The 16,693-nt window shown below is 40.3% G+C and overlaps 2 protein-coding genes across 2 annotated transcripts; both read right to left on the reverse strand.

Annotated features, from left to right (window-relative positions):
• Positions 1–8,200: 8,200 nt before the first annotated feature.
• On the reverse strand, positions 8,201–11,051 carry LOC306938445 (uncharacterized protein). Its single transcript, XM_079522623.1, has 2 exons — positions 10,861–11,051; positions 8,201–10,710 (listed from the first exon to the last, which is right to left on the reverse strand). Exons 1-2 carry the CDS (start codon positions 11,027–11,029, stop codon positions 9,929–9,931), a joined length of 951 nt encoding a protein of 316 aa, XP_079378749.1. The 5' UTR covers positions 11,030–11,051; the 3' UTR covers positions 8,201–9,928.
• Positions 11,052–12,144: 1,093 nt separating this feature from the next.
• LOC306938547 (uncharacterized protein) lies at positions 12,145–14,472 on the reverse strand. Its single transcript, XM_079522770.1, has 2 exons — positions 14,194–14,472; positions 12,145–13,436 (listed from the first exon to the last, which is right to left on the reverse strand). The coding sequence occupies exons 1-2, from the start codon at positions 14,390–14,392 to the stop codon at positions 12,544–12,546; spliced, it is 1,092 nt and encodes a 363-aa protein (XP_079378896.1). The 5' UTR covers positions 14,393–14,472; the 3' UTR covers positions 12,145–12,543.
• Between the last annotated feature and the right edge of the window lie 2,221 nt (positions 14,473–16,693).

Here is a 16,693-nt window from a genome sequence, read left to right on the forward strand (position 1 = left end):
ACTCAGGGGTACCATTGTGGTCAATTTTAATGTAGTTTGCAGGTCATTCCATGTATTGGGGCCACATAAGCTAAAAGCTGATCTACCAAGTTCAGAGTTAACTTTTGGTACCTTGAATTTGGGGAAATGACTTGATCTGGTGTGGTAGGGTTCAGAGTCCCATTTCAGAAATGATGAGATGTATTTAGCACAATCTCCAAGCATGGCTTTATACAAGAACAGGTGCCAATGCAGTTGTCGTCTCTCTGTCAGGGAGGACCATCCAACCTTGTATAAGATACAATGGTGTAGCTATCACCTGTAATAAATCGAATCGATGAGTGATAAACAGAGTCTAGGGATTTAAGAGTGGATGCTGCTGCATGTCTATAGATTATGTCCCCATAATCCAAGACAGACAGGAACACTGCCTCAACTACCCTCTTTCTTTCTAATCCAGTAATTAATTCCCAAGATTGGAGTCAGATATTGTCTTCTAGTTTCATATCCATTTGAAAGTTCTGGCAGAAAACGTGTGTAAAATATCACCACTTTTCCACAAGGAAAAGCTGGACTGGGAACAGTTGATGTTTGGGAAGCATACATGATGTATGGGGCACACAATTGACAGGTGTGTTGCGATTGGTGTGGAGTAATTGATCACACCACCTATTTTGTGGGCCCCATACATTTGTGCTTCCCAAAGAAGTGATGTGTTCAGTCCTGCACTCATCTAGGCCCCTCACCAGAGAGAATGTCATCCGTGTACAGCTTGGACATATTTGGCTAAATACACATTTTCTGCTAGAACTTTCAAATTAATATGAAACTAGTCCCCAAAACTACTCCAAGTCTTAGGAATAAATTATTGGGCGAGTGCACACGCAGTGCTACAAGTTTAAATGCCGACGAGGTCAGTCTGATAATTGTGCGCGGATAGGACCGATCTATGGCTGTGTATTTGGAATAAATGAAATGTATTTAAGATCACAGACAATCTAGGGCTATAAATTTGTAAACTGAGAATATTCATCTAATATTCAAACATGTTACAGTTAGTTGATTTAAAATGTATTTGTCTGTGCTCGTACTCCGGACAAGTGACTTTTGTGCCCGGACAAGCGCATGGGAAATGTACTGCCTCAAAAAGTTAAGGTCAAGCCCTGCAACTGTATACCAGCTCAGTGGCCTTGTGGTTAGAGTGTCCGCCCTGATACTGGGAGGTCAGGGTTTGATCCCCGACTCTAAAAATGGGACCCAGTGCCTCCCTGCTTGACACTCAGCATCAAGGGTTGGATTGGGGGTATGTCCCTGCGACATACTAGCGTCATGTACAGGGGGTGTACTTGTACATCAAGCTGCCTCACGCTACAGAAACAGGAGATAGGCTCCTGCCCTATGGGCCTCATGGCTCGGCAAGGCTACTTACTTACTACTTACCTGCAACTGTATGGTACAACCATCATATGTTGTGTTCTCATGTGCACTTTGAGGTTCTCTTTAAGCCCAAAGCTTTTGTCACAAACTGAACAACTGAACGGTTTGGCCCTTGTATGACTAATCATGTGTGTCTTGAGATGTTCCTTTTGACCAAAGCTCTTGCTACAAACTGTGCAGCTGTATGGCCTTTCACCTGAATGTGTTCTCATGTGTCTATTTAGATCTCCTGTTTGGTAAAAGGTCTTTCTACACACTAAGCAGCTGTATGGTTTGTCTCCTGTATGAGTTCTTATATGGATCTTCAGAGTTCCTTTTTGACCAAAACACTGGCCACAAATTGTACACATAAATGGTCTCTCTCCGGTATGGGACCTCATATGCGTTTCTAGAGCCCAAATTCGTGGAAATGTTTTACCACAAACTTTACATGTCCGGTGAACTTGAAGGTGTAATTCCAAGGTCTCTGTCAGCTCTAAATGTTTTCCGCATAAAGTGCAATCACTTGAATGGACTTTAACATGCATCATTAAAGAATGCTTATTGGGAAATGATTGTTTACACACTTTGCAACATGGTGAGGATAAAATCTCAGTTGATTTAAATTCCTGGCACAGTTCTATAGAGCTTTTGGACGTTTTGCTATTATACAAACCTGCCTGCGCTTCAATGGTCATTCTACAATCTTCAATTTCACCACAGTCTGAGGAGAAAAGCTGGGTCTCACTAGTTTGAAGCAAATCACTAGCTGGATTCAAGCGAGAGGCTGAGAGTGAGACCCCGCCAAACTCTACCTCAGCTTCAGTTTTAATCTGATCAGACTCATCAGATTCAGACGACGAGGTACTGGCAAGAGGCTCTGCTTCTCTGTTGTCCAAATATTGGCTTTGATGAAGCTGTGAGGATTGAAGTGTGTCTTCTTCATTTTCACTTTTCACTTGCAGTAATGTTAGCTGTGAGACATGAGCCTCGTCCTCTAGCCCAAGCCCATGTTCCTGTTTAATGTGTGGTGGCTCTGGCACATCCAGGCTCAGACGAGGGTTCCTGTCCTGCTGTTCAGGAGGGGGCTGCTCCTCTTCACAGACAGGGAGATGCAGGAAATCTAATTTATAATGAGGGACAGAAAATATGAGAAATATTCATTGTGTTGATCCAGTTCGGACTTGGTGTCTTTAGACTTTGTTGTCACAAAAAGGGAAATACGTTTTCAGAGCGCTGTAAACAGCAGCAGCATTGATTGATTGATTGAAAATTGTATTAACAGTTTGTAGAATGCGTACAGTTCAACGAAATACAAAATATGCTAAGAGGATAAAGCCAGAAAAAGCACTAAGGGTCCTCCATTTTCAATTCATCATTCAACATTTAAATACATACAGATATACACTTCTAGGCAAAGAAAAGGAAAGCGTCATATACAGTTTGGGAAAATAAGGGAAAAATATGTACAATAGGCCTTGAAGGAGTCTAGGGATTCACATTTTTAACAGCTGTTGGTAGGGCACATTTTAGTGGCATTAGAGTGAAATGAGTTTAACCCATTGTTTGAGCCGAATCTGGGTTGAATGCGGTTCTCCCTCTGGTGTTGTGATCATGAACTTCGTTAACATTAAGGAAGTATTTTGACAGGTACATGGTATCTTAGTGGTGTAGCGAATCTTGAAGACCAGGCCCATTGCAGGTTGCTGTACTTGTGTCGTCAACCCTAAGCCATTCCAGATTAACAAAATGGGCAGGGGTGAGGTGGGTTCTGGGAGTTAGGCCAAGTGGTAGCCTGTCCAGTTTGTTTTGGAATGTCTGGAGACTAGAGCCTTAATTGTTTTAAGGGCATTTGAGGTGCTGCAGTACAGAAACCTTATGTGAGTGAGCACAGACACATCACACAATGACAGCAGCAACAGACAAACAAAACCACACCCGTGTGAAGTGAGTGGTGCATCTCCCCCCGGGGGGGGGGGGATTATGAATGAAAATGGAGTTTTATCATTTTAGCAGTTTTTGTATTTAAAAAAAGTAATATAGTTACACTACTTATTACTCCCTGCCAAAATTAATTAGTTACGTATTACTTTACTTATTACTTTTTTTCACGCCCCTTGCATCTTTTGTCCCCAAAAGTCTTACTTTGCATTTTCAATAGGGATGTCCCTATGTGACACTCCTTTGACACTCCATTTTGTTTCAGGAAAACTGAACCTTGTGTTATTCTGTGGCTTGTTTATTTACTTTCAAAGGGAAAAACTAACCAACATAACTTATTTATTTTAAACGGCTACTAATTGCGACCATAGGTCGTGTTTACTATGAAAACCTGCATTTCCTGTCAGTCAGTCTGTGTGTCATGTCACACCACGTCATGAAAGGGACTGCAGGTTCTGACATTCCATATGTTGATATGACCTCTTCAAACCCTGTACACTCAAGACACGCTCCATATATGGCCAGTAGGCCTACAGAATTCATTCCATATGTTGATCATCATCTGACCCCCCTAATCACAAATTTTCTTTTCTGGGTGTCAGTACACCCAGAAACGCCACTGCTGAGAACCACTGGGCTAGGGTGTCAGTACACGCAGAAACCACTTCACGAGTTCACGTTGCTTGAAAAAGAAAGTGTTAAGGTCAAACCACTCTCCCACAGCTTTAAGAACAGTCTGTTTTTCAGATATTATAATGGCCGGTGGATGACGTCAATATGACAATTGAGCAGTTGAGATCTTGCCACTGTCTCTGATTGAAAGTAGACAAAAGTACAGAGATGGCCATGGAAATAGTAACAATAATACTATTAAAGTAATTTTGTGAGTTAAATTGCTCAATCTATGCCTTCCCTCTCAGCTTTCTACAAAGGGTTGAGGAAACTGCGACATGCTTCTTTTAAAACCACTTCACAAGTTCACGTTGCTTGAAAAGAAAAAGTGTTAAGGTCAAACCACTCTCCCACAGCTTTAAGAACAGTGTGCTTTTCTTGTCTACTGGACTAGTATGCATTTTGTATTTATGGTAATATTATTGAACACTCATTTTGTATGTCCGTGGCAAACATTTTGTTTGAGGAAAATGTCCATCACAAGCCTGCATGTTGATGACCCCTGCTCCGGACAAGTGACCTTTGTGTCCGGACAAGTGAATCGGAAATGTACTTGTCCGAAGGACAAAGTGCCTCAAAAGGTTAATGTCAAGCCCTGTTGGTTAATTAGAGTGAATACAGTTCTACAGCTTATAGAACTGAAGTCAAGTTAAAACTCTTAAAGAGTATCTCTCTCATTCAGAGAGAGTACTACAGGCACCTATGCCATCATACAGTACATAGCGGTGATGATCTCTGACTGGGACCAGAAGGAAAACAACTAGCATAAACACAGTTTTTACAAAATATCATTGCTTATACATCTTTCTTTGAGATTTACAGTCATTAGACAATTCAAAATCTGATCTTTTCTCCCCGATTCCGATATTTTGAAAATCATGTGATCGGAGAGCCTTGCAAAGCAACTCGACCCCAACCCAGTCTAAACACTCAAACCCACAGTTCCACCATGGCTCATGAAAATAGTAACATGTTACTTTTGGAAAAAAGTAAATGTAATATTATTACTCAAAATGTGAAAGTAACTAGTTACGTTACTGGAAAAAAGGAATAATATTACTGAAAGTAATATATTACTTTAGTTACTTGACAACACTGTTGACCTGTACTTTCCTTGAACTGTATCCATTCTGCAAACTGTTAATACAATTTTCAATCATCAATCAATCAATCAATCAATGTTCTGTATAAAGTTCCTTTGTAATTTACCCTGATTTATAATGTTATGTAAACTTGATGTATTTCCGAGTATAAATGAAGGTGAGAAAGAAAGAAAATCAAATAATCAATCAATCAATAAATCAATCAACTAACCTGATACTTGACAATGACATTTCATTTCAGGATTCACATTCAGGATAGCCATCTGTCTGCGTTGAAGGTCGATTTCTTGCTGGTACTGTACTATTGTTCTACCAAATACAGCTAATATCTCCTCAGCAGCCGCAGTTAATCGTTGATTGACGAACATCCTTAACGTCTCTATGTCAGGCATTATCATCTTCTGTAATTCAAATGTCCAAAACCTCTCCTTGCCAACTACGCACACATCATTCATTCAGTGCAAGAGTGATGTGAGTGAGATGATGCATTGCAAATGCAAACACAAGACTGATATTACAAATGACTGTTCCGGGTGGACGTTTAATTCGCTCATGTCAAGCCAACTGGTATTTGGTGAATGTCTGCCACCTGCTGGCCGTACAGTATAATAGGGCCTACGGTTCAGTTCTATCTATGCCAATCTACCCCAAACTCCAAGCCTTATAACTCTATGCTCCAAGTTGACTTCTAGCCTGGCTCCAGCCCACGCTGAGCACGCTCATTAAAAGAATAATGTTCTGAAGTAAAACGAAATGAAAATTCATTCTGACACAGTGACGCTTCATGAGTGTCAGGCTACTTGACTTCAGCATGGCCAGGAGGTAGACAAGTGCTCCTTCTTCTCATGGCTTAAGTGTGGATCTATTCTAAACAAATATGTCAGCATCAGCAACAACCTTTTCTGCTGTGTGGGCTTTGATGATGGAAAGAAAGAAAGAAAGAAAGAAAGAAAGAAAGAAAGAAAGAAAGAAAGAAAGAAAGAAAGAAAGAAAGAAAGAAAGAAAGAAAGAAAGAAAGAAAATATCCTGAGCAGTGTCTAAAAAGCACTGACTGAAAGTGTCCCCACCTTCATTGTTGTGTCCTGGTTTAGATACTAGGCAATCTATAGTGTAAACAACACATTTAATTTGATTCAGTAACTTTTAAAGGACCACTTCACCACTTTTTGGTCCCATAGGAGGGCTGTGGGCAGTTCAGAAACCCGTCCACAAGTGACATCATCGTTAGGCAGAAATTTCAAAAATATATATATTTAGATTTGTATCACCGGAGAACGATGTCTTCCATTTTCGCATTGCAACTTTTCAGGAATATAAAGCCTGCAGTTTCTATTAGCTTGAATTCCCCATTGATGATGTCACTGGTGGACGGGTTTCTGAACTGCCCACAGCCGAATTGTTTTTGCTATTAGTGAGGACCAAACTTCTATATCAATGAGACTACCTGTATTGAAAGGCGAACAAAAAAACAAAACACAAAACCAAATTATTTATTAAATATATTTATTTTATATAAAGGTCATTACAAATTTTGGCCTATTTTAATTTATTTATTGTTGTTTTTTAAAACATTTTTCAATAGGCTACATGCTGGCAAGGGACAGAGTTAGGTGGATGTGAGAGAAAGTAGGTGAATGGTTGGGTAGGAAGCCACCAGTAGGTTTTCATGAATACAGGTATATTGGTGGGTGGATCCAGTTCTACGGACAGACAGGTGAATTGGTGGGTTGATTGGTAGGTGAATTGGGCACTTTTGGAAAGTGGGCACCAGAGACAACTGGGAACTTTTACAAATTAGGCACTGGTGAACTGGGCACCTTCATGGAGCCGTTACTGGAGAACTGGGCACTTTAAGTGGGCCCTGTACAAATATATCTTTGACATTTTCTTACCATTATATATTGTACTATATGTTGGAACTTACTTGTAATAAAACATGTTTTATACTGTGCAAGTATGAGCATGTGACAAAGTATTTCAATCTTGAATCTGAATCTTGTAAGCCTACTGTCCTAAAGCACGTTTTTATATAACAAAGACGTTTTCACGTCACTCAAGTATTACGTTTTGACGTCACTCAAGTATTAAGTGGTGGGGCGCTCTATTGATTTTGGATAACTGGCCCACTCTGGTCTTCCACTCTTCCACAGTCAATTAATTCTGGGATATGTGAATGACCCAGTTTAGCAGTAGTTGGTAATGTAATAATTATCTAATTTTGATGTCTCCTTTTGTTCTAACTAACACAATAGGGAGGACAGCTGTTAATACCACATTACCACAAATTATTCTCCCAAAGATATATTTTGAGCTGAAAAATCCAGTCTTGACAAAGCATTTGTAGTAACGACAGCTGCATCTTCAGTGTATATTGTAATGTACACTGAATGCCAACACTCTAATGTCAAAATCAACGCACCTCATTGTTCATGAAGAAATGGTTCTAAAATGAAAAATGGGCAATGTGCCCACTTCCATAACCCAGGACCAGTTCTATCAAGTGCCCAGCTCTCCCCAGCCAAATATAGTCCCCTGTCAGTAAGAGTTCTGATCGATTTAGCTGAACCGGTTAGGATTTACAATCAATTCACAATGCATCACATGAATCATTAGGCATTAAATGTACAGAAGTTAAGTTTTTAGTTCTTATGAAATGACTTGGTGATTTCAGTGTGTAACATAGTTTGCGTTAGTATAGTATCTTATCATCATACTGCTTTTGCATAACTACAATGAGCTAGAAGTGCAGAGGAGCACTGATAAGACAGACCGGTCCTTCCTGCCGGTGCCTATTAGGTTATAACAAGACCCACACGCATTCTTCCCCATCCTTGGATTAACGCTTAGCAGGGGCTATTCTAGGATCAGACTTTTATGGGGGCTCAGCCCCTAATGAGAATGTGACATGCATGCAGTGCCTTGTAAAAGTATTCAACCCCCTCATCATCACTCATCATTTCACTGGATAACAATTACACATTCATACTTTTCTATATAAGGATATTATAATTTACAACAATAGTCTACTTTTAACTATTTCCTAGTAATAATATGAATTTTATTTGAATTTCACACATTTCCTAAATACACCCGTTTTAAACAAGACCCTCAGTTAGTTGATAAAACCTGAAGCAAAGACTCAATCATAATGACCAGAACATCCCAACGTAAGTAAAATTAATGTAGAAAAGTCTGTTTCAGTCTCTGAACCACATGGGGACAGTCTACTATACTATATCATCAAGCAAACACATAAGCATCATAAAATACAGATATTGTCCAATCAGGCAGTCCCTCCAATCTGTGCATCTGGGTAAAGTAAACTGGTAAGAGATAACAATCGGAGGCCAAAACAAAAAGGTTCAGTGGCTGCAATAAGAGAAAGCAAGCATAAGTCACATGTTCTGAATGCTGTACAAGTATGGCCTTCTCTATATGGCACAATGGCAAGAAAGAAACCATTAGGTTTGTAAGAAATGGAGGGAACCTCACCAAAGATGTGAGTTTTTAGATGCTTTAGATAAAAACAATGACAATGCTCACTCACATGACTATACTCCTGGGATGTGCAGTGCACAATAATCAGGCCCGCTTAGGCCTGCTCAGACAAACTGCACCGACTTCACCACCGATAGTATAATGCTCACTCCATTCAGTGCAGTTCAACTGTAGATATTGATACATTACTGTCCATTCTCTGTGCATATACGTACCTACACTAATATAAATATGCACATAGTACTGGTAATAAATTGTACATACAGTATTGGTTGATACACATTACTGTTGATTCTCTGTACATATTGTATATAGTATATACCTACTATATGCACATACTACTGGTGATACATTGTTACATTATACCTGTGCCTATATGTTTATATCCAACTACATATCTATATATGCCTACTGTATATGTACATATTAACCCATTTAAACAACTCAGTCCATACAATTACAGTACATGCTCAGTCAGTCCAAGTGCAGATGGCCAGGTCAGTCTTTAGGTCCTTAGGTCTATCTATATTCCATTTTATTGGTGATAGAATGCACACGATACCTCTGCCTTTATTTCTATCTACTGATGGCGTATAGATTACCGGTATGCACACCTGACTGTTTTTTTGTTGTTGTTATATTATTTTAACTTGTATTACCCTACTACTTTTTGTGTACTTGTTCTCTCTGCCCTTCAGTGTAAATAGGTTTTCAATGTAATGTGTCCCAGGACCCAGGGGTGTTCTTTTAGATGGGTCCCAGCAACATTTTACAAGTCTTCCTTCAACGACTTTAGAGTACAGTACTGAGTACAGTATTGCATCAAAGGACCCCCGGAGGGTGACATGATTGCGTCCTTTCTCAATTTAATGAGTCTATTTGCATCACTGACCCTTACCTATTATTGTTGTTTCATGCTTACTGTTATGACTATGGCTAAATTTCCCTCACAATCAATAAAAGTGTTACCGGAGGTTCTCAAACTTTTCCATGCCAAGGGGACCCCCAAACAACCAAAGCCTCTAGTTGCACCCCTCATTGTGAAATGGCTTAAAAAAACAAACTAAATGAAAATAGCAGATCTACACGCTCACAGTCACAATGCACCACATTGTGAGCTTGTACAGACTCTAAGATATTCGACAATAATGACATGCTAATAATATGAACACCAGTGGTCTAAGTAAGTGGCACAAAATGTTATCATTTGAATATGAATCATATATGTATGTGTACACACATACAAGATACAAATAATATATATTATATATATATATTTTGGTTAGGTTTTCTTTTCCAATTGGCCTCCCTGTGGACCCCTACTTTAAAAACCTGTGCTCTATTGTTCCATCTAGGCCTATGTATCTAACCATCTCTTCAGGATGTGTTTTCATGTGTTTCTGAACACTGACCTTCCAACGGAACGTTTTACCACAAATTGGGCAACTGAACGGCTTGTCGTTCATATGGATGGTCATGTGAGACTTTAGATTTCCTTTCTGCACAAAGCTCCGGCCACAAACTGAACAACGAAAAGGCTTATCCCCAACATGGGACCTAACGTGCATTTCCAGAGCAGAAATAGAAGAACATACTTTACCACAAACAATACATGTCTTGTGGCCTATAAAGTGATGTTTTAAAGTCTCCGTGGGCTCTAGATGTTTTCCACACAAGCCACAGTCACGTGGGTGATTTTGGACGTGCCGTCTTAAAGAAATAGTATCAGCGAAAGTCAGTTTACACACTTTACAAGATAGAGGGGACAGAAGTTGATTTGCTGCTGACTGCAGCAGTTGATGGGGCTCCATTCCACCCTTCTCGCTTGTAGACGAACCTGACTGAGATTCTGGTGTCTCCTCCTTGAAATGAGTATCACCACCGTCTTCAGCATCTCTTTCAGAAATATCTGAAGAAGAGTGTGGCAGGCCCTGGTCATCAATGGATATGAATTCACTGTCTGAGTCAAAGTTGACTGTTTCTGTCATTCCATATTCCTCCTCCTCGCCAGCTTCTGCCCCCTGCTCTTGGCCCAAACAAGGGCTTCTCTCCTGCTGTTCAGGGGGGACCTCATCTTCACAGGCAGGAAAATGCATGAATTCTATGAGTTAGAACAGAACATGTGAGAAATTACAGAATACTATAATAATTATAATCAATTATGATGATGATCCAGGTTTACTTGGTTTTGTCTGCTGCACACTGAATGGAAAGGGTAATAGTCTGGTATGGTTTAGGTCGGATTACAAACCTGATACTTCACATTTTATCTCAGGATTCAGGATATGCAACTGCCTTCGCTGACGGTCGATTTCTTGCTGGTACTGTACTATTGTTCTGCCAAATACGGCTAATATCTCCTCGGTAGCCGCAGATAGTCGTTGATTGACGAACTTCCTTAACGTATCTACGTCGTCCATTGTCGTTTCTTATTCGAAAGCCCCAAACCACTCGATCCGGGCCAATCTGTACAGTACAGTTAGTACAGAAAGCTCGTTCAATGCAAGTGAAGGGTGTGTCTTGAACGTTAGCTCAGCTGCACAGGAAGGAACAACAGAGACAGTAACAAGACTAAAAATGACTGTTCCGGGTCGAAGTTTCGCGCATGTCAGATACATATTGCAAAAAATATTTGCATTTATTTATTTATTTTAGATGCAATTCTGCCACCTGCTGGCGCGCACACTGCGATACAGTTCTGGTCAACTCTCATGGCCCCTGCTTGTACTGCACAGGTACTGCTGCTTGTACTCTTTCATTTTATGGATTTTTACATTTTATTTTATATTTTCAACAGTCCTGCTCTGTATATTTAAGCACATACTATGATTCATTGTTTGCGTTGCTTTGTAGTGTGATGCATGTTATAGGCCTATGGGCACCTGAATTTATAATTTCCCCCTGGGTGACAATAAAGTAGGCTACTGTGCAATCAATCCACCAGCTGTCAAAGCCACTTCAGATCAATGGCCAGGATGTAGAGCAACTAGGCCTACCTTGGAAATTAAATTGATACTGTGAATGAAGAGATCATATTCTCAGGTCACGTGAACTCCACTTACAAGAAAGTCCAGCAACAATTTCTGTTCCGTAAACTAATGTGATGTAAAGTGTCTACCAAGCACTGATTGAAAGTGTCCTCACATATAGCCTTACTTTTTTAACCTTTTTCTGTCTTTTGTGGGCTCACTTGGCTGCACTAATGAACAATACATTATCGGGTGCCTGCTGGCCTAGTGGTCCAGGCGCATGCCACATATACTATAGGCTCTTGCCTGACAGCGTGTAATGTGTTCGAGTCCCGTTCATGATGACCTTTGCTGCATGTCTCTTCCCTTCTCTCTCTCAAGTCCTTGAAAATAAACAGAAATGTAATTTACCCACAGATTCTAGTAGGGGTGTAAATCCTTTGCGTCAGTGAATCAATTCAATGAGTGATTTGATTCAAGGACAATATTCTAAATGTATATCTGTGAAATATGTGCAGCAATGTGAAAGGTGGCAAGAGAATAAACACACAACAGAATTATTTATTAAACACATTTATTATATAAAAAGTAGGCCTGCATAATATTTTATGCTGAATAATAATGACTCTGTCCTATAACAAAGTTATAAGCATTTTTATTGTTCTAATAAGCTACAACATGCTGGCAGGGGAGAGGGGGTGAGTGAGAGAGGGGGTGGGTATCATCAGGACCTGGTGGGTACAGGTGCTATACATGCACTTCTACTACTAAAAAGTAGACCTGCTGCCTAATACTTACATCTATCAATTATTGGTGCAAAGTTATTCATTCTATTTATATATTTTAGCTGATTGATTTAGTTGAACTGGTAGGTGGTATTTACAACTGTTTCATCACGTGAATTGTTACACTACTAGAATATAAAGGCAATAATGACAAAAGATTTTAGTTTTTCTTTCTTGTCATCATACCGCTTTCGCATAGCTTCTCATCAACGCTTCAGGATGTGTTTTCATGTGTTTCTGAACACTGACCTTCCAACGAAAGGTTTTACCACAAATTGGGCAATGGAATTGCTTGTCATTCATGTGAATGGTCATGTGTGACTTTAGATTCCCTTTCTGCACAAAGCTCCGGCCACAAATTGCACAACGAAAGGGCTTATCCCCAACATGAGACCTAACGTGCATTTCCAGAGCAGAAATTGAAGAACATACTTTACCACAAACGATACATGTCTTGTGACCTATATAGTGAAGTTTCAAGGGCTCTGTGGGCTCTAGATGTTTTCCACACAAACCACAGTCATTTGGATGAATTTGCACATGGCGTCTTAAAGAGTTAGTAGCAGTGAAAGTCAGTTTACATACTTTACAAGATAAAGCAGGGGACACCATTTCATTTGCCGATTGCAGCATCTGATGTATCTCCGCTGCACTCTTCTTCTCGCTGCTAGACAAACCTGACTCAAGCTCTGGTGTCTCCATGAAATAATGATCACCGTCTTCACTCTCTCTTTCAGAAATGTCTGAAGGGAGGGGCTGGCCGTCAACAGTTGGAAGAAAGTCATTGTCTGAGTCAAAGTTGACTGTTATTATACAATCTTCCTCATCGGCTTCTGTTTTCACTTGTTTATTTGAGGTGTTGGCCAGAGGCTCCGACTGGGTTTTCTCAAGGTCTTGATCACTTGTCACTGGAAGTAGTGTTGACGTTGAGGCATCAAGCCTGTCTGGTCTTTCAAACAGTTCCTTCGGTTTCTCTTCAATCTGTGTTTCAAGATGTGTCTCGCCCTGACTAGGAATCCACTCCTGACCCTCAGGGTGAACCCCATCTTCAGAGGGAGGGAGGTTCAGCAAGTCTAGACGGAGAAGTAAGCAAATTATGCAGTCATCATGTAGTATAAATTCCATACATAAATTAATCTACATAATTTCATGTTTTTCTGCAGCTTTGCTGAAGTTGTGGCCGGGTCTACATATTTTTTTGTTTGTTTTGTCGATCCTCCTTGTATCAATACTTTAACTGTCAAAGTGGTTCTAGTGCATCATGAAAAATGTATATATATATTCTAAATATTTCTAAAGACTGGACATATACTAATTTGTGCATTGTTAAAATTAATATGGTTGGTATACATTCATTCTCTGATATTGGTGGCATATTCACGCATGCAATGGTCCACCATCATTGTGTGAAATGTAGAAGAGTTGAAGAGTTCAGTCAGTTAAAGTATAAAAATAAGCTCACCGAAATGGAATCTTGTTAATTGTTGTAATCTAATTTGACAGTCAAACAAAAGTCAAACAAAAATAGGACAGGTAAAATGTAACTGCCATTGTTGACACAGGTCACAAACCTGGTTCATGGTTATCTAATTATGAGTTATTGTTAATTGGTTACGTATCTATTCATTTTGCAAATAAGGGCAAAAGATTTTAATTACAAGCATAAAATGTATGTTTTTCTTTTCTCTTTTACAACAGCTATAGCATCGATGTAATAGTGTGCATTAGGACTAGGAGCAAGTGTTGTACTTTTAAACTAAAATCATACAACTGACTGAAGCTTGAATAATAACATCCAATTATAGCAACAGATGTGCCGATGTGACCAACCTGCTTGGTTTAACTTATAATTACTACGTTTCTTCAAAACGGTTTCCAGCAGCTTCTGTTGGCGGACATTTTCCTGCTTAGAAATGAAAGCATCGTCCTCGTACTCCGTTATGATTTTTTCAATGATCCGAAATATCTCTTCAACTGCTACATTTACTCGCTCGTTGACCAATAACTTTAGGATTTGTAAGCGATTCATCTTTGTGAGAAAACAACAGCGGTAGGTACAATTACACCGGACGTCAAATTGTGAATGTGTGTATTTCCGCCGGACCTCTATTCCTGTAACACCCGTGATAACAGTCAGGAACATAGATATATATCTATGGTCAGGAATGCTGCTGGGACATTGAATTATTAGGCTACTCCATAGAGTTACTTAACGGTATATATAAGGGTAGCCCTGGTCCAGTGCGTCAGCGAGTTTCTCTCACAAACTCGCTGACGCACTGGACCAGGGCTAATATAGGGGTATAGGTATAGCTAAGCAAAGCAAAGTTACTATATTTACCCAGGGTAACTGGACTAAGCATCAGATACTTGTTTACAGCCAGGCCCTGCTCATAGAACATTTTATGGTAGTGGTTCAATGCCTTGCTCAAGGGCACTTCAGCGGTGGTAATTTTAACGTGCCGGTCTGGGGATACGAACTGGCGACCTTCCGGTATCAAGACCGCTCCGCAAACCGTTCGGCCACCGCTGCCACACAGCTCTGGTCCATAGCCCTAATCCTTAATTATGCCTTGCATTACCAGAATTAAGCATTAGGGCTATGGACCAGAGCTAATATAAGGGCTACTCCAGTTCGGTTGTATACATAGTTATTACACTATAGTTATAGTTAGTTTGATGAATTGTGTATAAAGGACCCCAATGGAAACAAGCCGTAGGCCTTCTTGTGTTTAAATAATCTCAGACCTTGTATTAGTCTACTCTATGGTAGGCCTATTAGTACTTTCCTGGGCTTTTTTCTGCAAATTGTTAATAAAGTATTCAATCAATCGGATTATGGTTAGGCTATAGTTATATGTTCCGGTGAATTGAATATGAAGGACCCCAATGGATACAAGCCATAGGCTTTCTTGTCCTCTTAGCAGATCTTGTAACAGACCTCTAACTGTTAATAAAGTATTCAATCAATCAAATTATTGTCATATAGTATAGTTATAGTTCAGTGCTTGATTAATTGTCAAGGTGTTAACCCTTTACACAACAGTGTGGACGGCCCAAATTAAATTAATACACGGTACACCCCATAATATGTTAAGCTAACAATCAACATGTCAGCTTTTGAAAAGGGTCCAGAAACATACAAATGTTTTGTCTATCACTCTGACTCACCATCCAGGCAATGCACTGTAATTGGACAACCATTGTATTAAATGGCTTCTGTGGACCATTGACATAGTAGCTAAACATCTTCCTGACATTTCCACTTGACAACACTCACATGAATCACCACATACATATTAATACATATTTATTATTATACATACGTATCTCATCTCATTAAGGCAGTGACACAGGGCAGTGTTTTGGGCAACTCTGTCCATAGATGGTGAACTTAGTTGCAGCATTGTTGCTTTCATTAGATACCTACTAATCTTCGTCTCACTTTTCCCTCCCTTCATTCCCATCCAGTCCATCTCTTTCTCCCGAAGCGGAACCCGAATCCTCCCTTCTCCCGGCTGAATGCTTGGAGCCCTCCAGCGATGGATGTCAGGGCTTTGTTCTTGTTTCCTCCCTCTCCACCATCATCCCCTCCTTCCTGGTAGTACAGGCCATCCAGTGAGTTGCTTCCCCCCGGGAAGGGTGGCTTTGGTGGCCAGTCCAGCTCTCTTCTCTGGTCCCTCAATAAGACTTCTTCCTCGATTTCGTCTCCGTCCTGCCCCGAATCTTCCAGCAACCCCTGCAGCAGCTGCAGTGAACGCAGATCCTCGGGTACTATCATCACCCAGAGCTTGGATCTGGGTCGGTCTGGCTGGTCTGCTCCTTTGGTGGCCTCCAGAGCAGCCCGGAGTTGAAGTAGAGCAGTCTGCCAGTCAGTCCTTTCTGGCAGGACAGTGGAAGCCATGCTTGGGAATGTGACAGTGCCTGGGATGGTGGTAAGGATGAAGACAAGGCAGAGGAGGATGTGCGATGATGGTGATGCACAGTAATGGAACGATGATGGACTCATCTGCGGAAAAAGAATCCAATAATCAGAATTAGAATCAGCTTTATTGTCCCATCACAGTCAAGTAAAAACTCGTTTTTGGGCATAGTTCCCATCGTGTTATTTTTCCAAGAAAACAAAGAAGAGAGGGGGGTGGGGGTAAGGAGATCAAGTCAGGAAATAAGAAAGTTTGAGCGCTTTTACCACAAAAAGGTACAAGTAAATCTTGTTTCACAAACAGCACACTCGTAGAGTCTCTTAGCTTATTTACAAACGGCACATCTGTAGGGCTATTTAAGATACAAATAAGGGGTTTTCAGATATTTACAAGCTTGTTTCACAAAC

This window comes from Electrona antarctica (assembly GCF_951216825.1).
Source record: "Electrona antarctica genome assembly, chromosome: 15".
NCBI classification, from domain to species: Eukaryota; Metazoa; Chordata; class Actinopteri; order Myctophiformes; family Myctophidae; genus Electrona; species Electrona antarctica.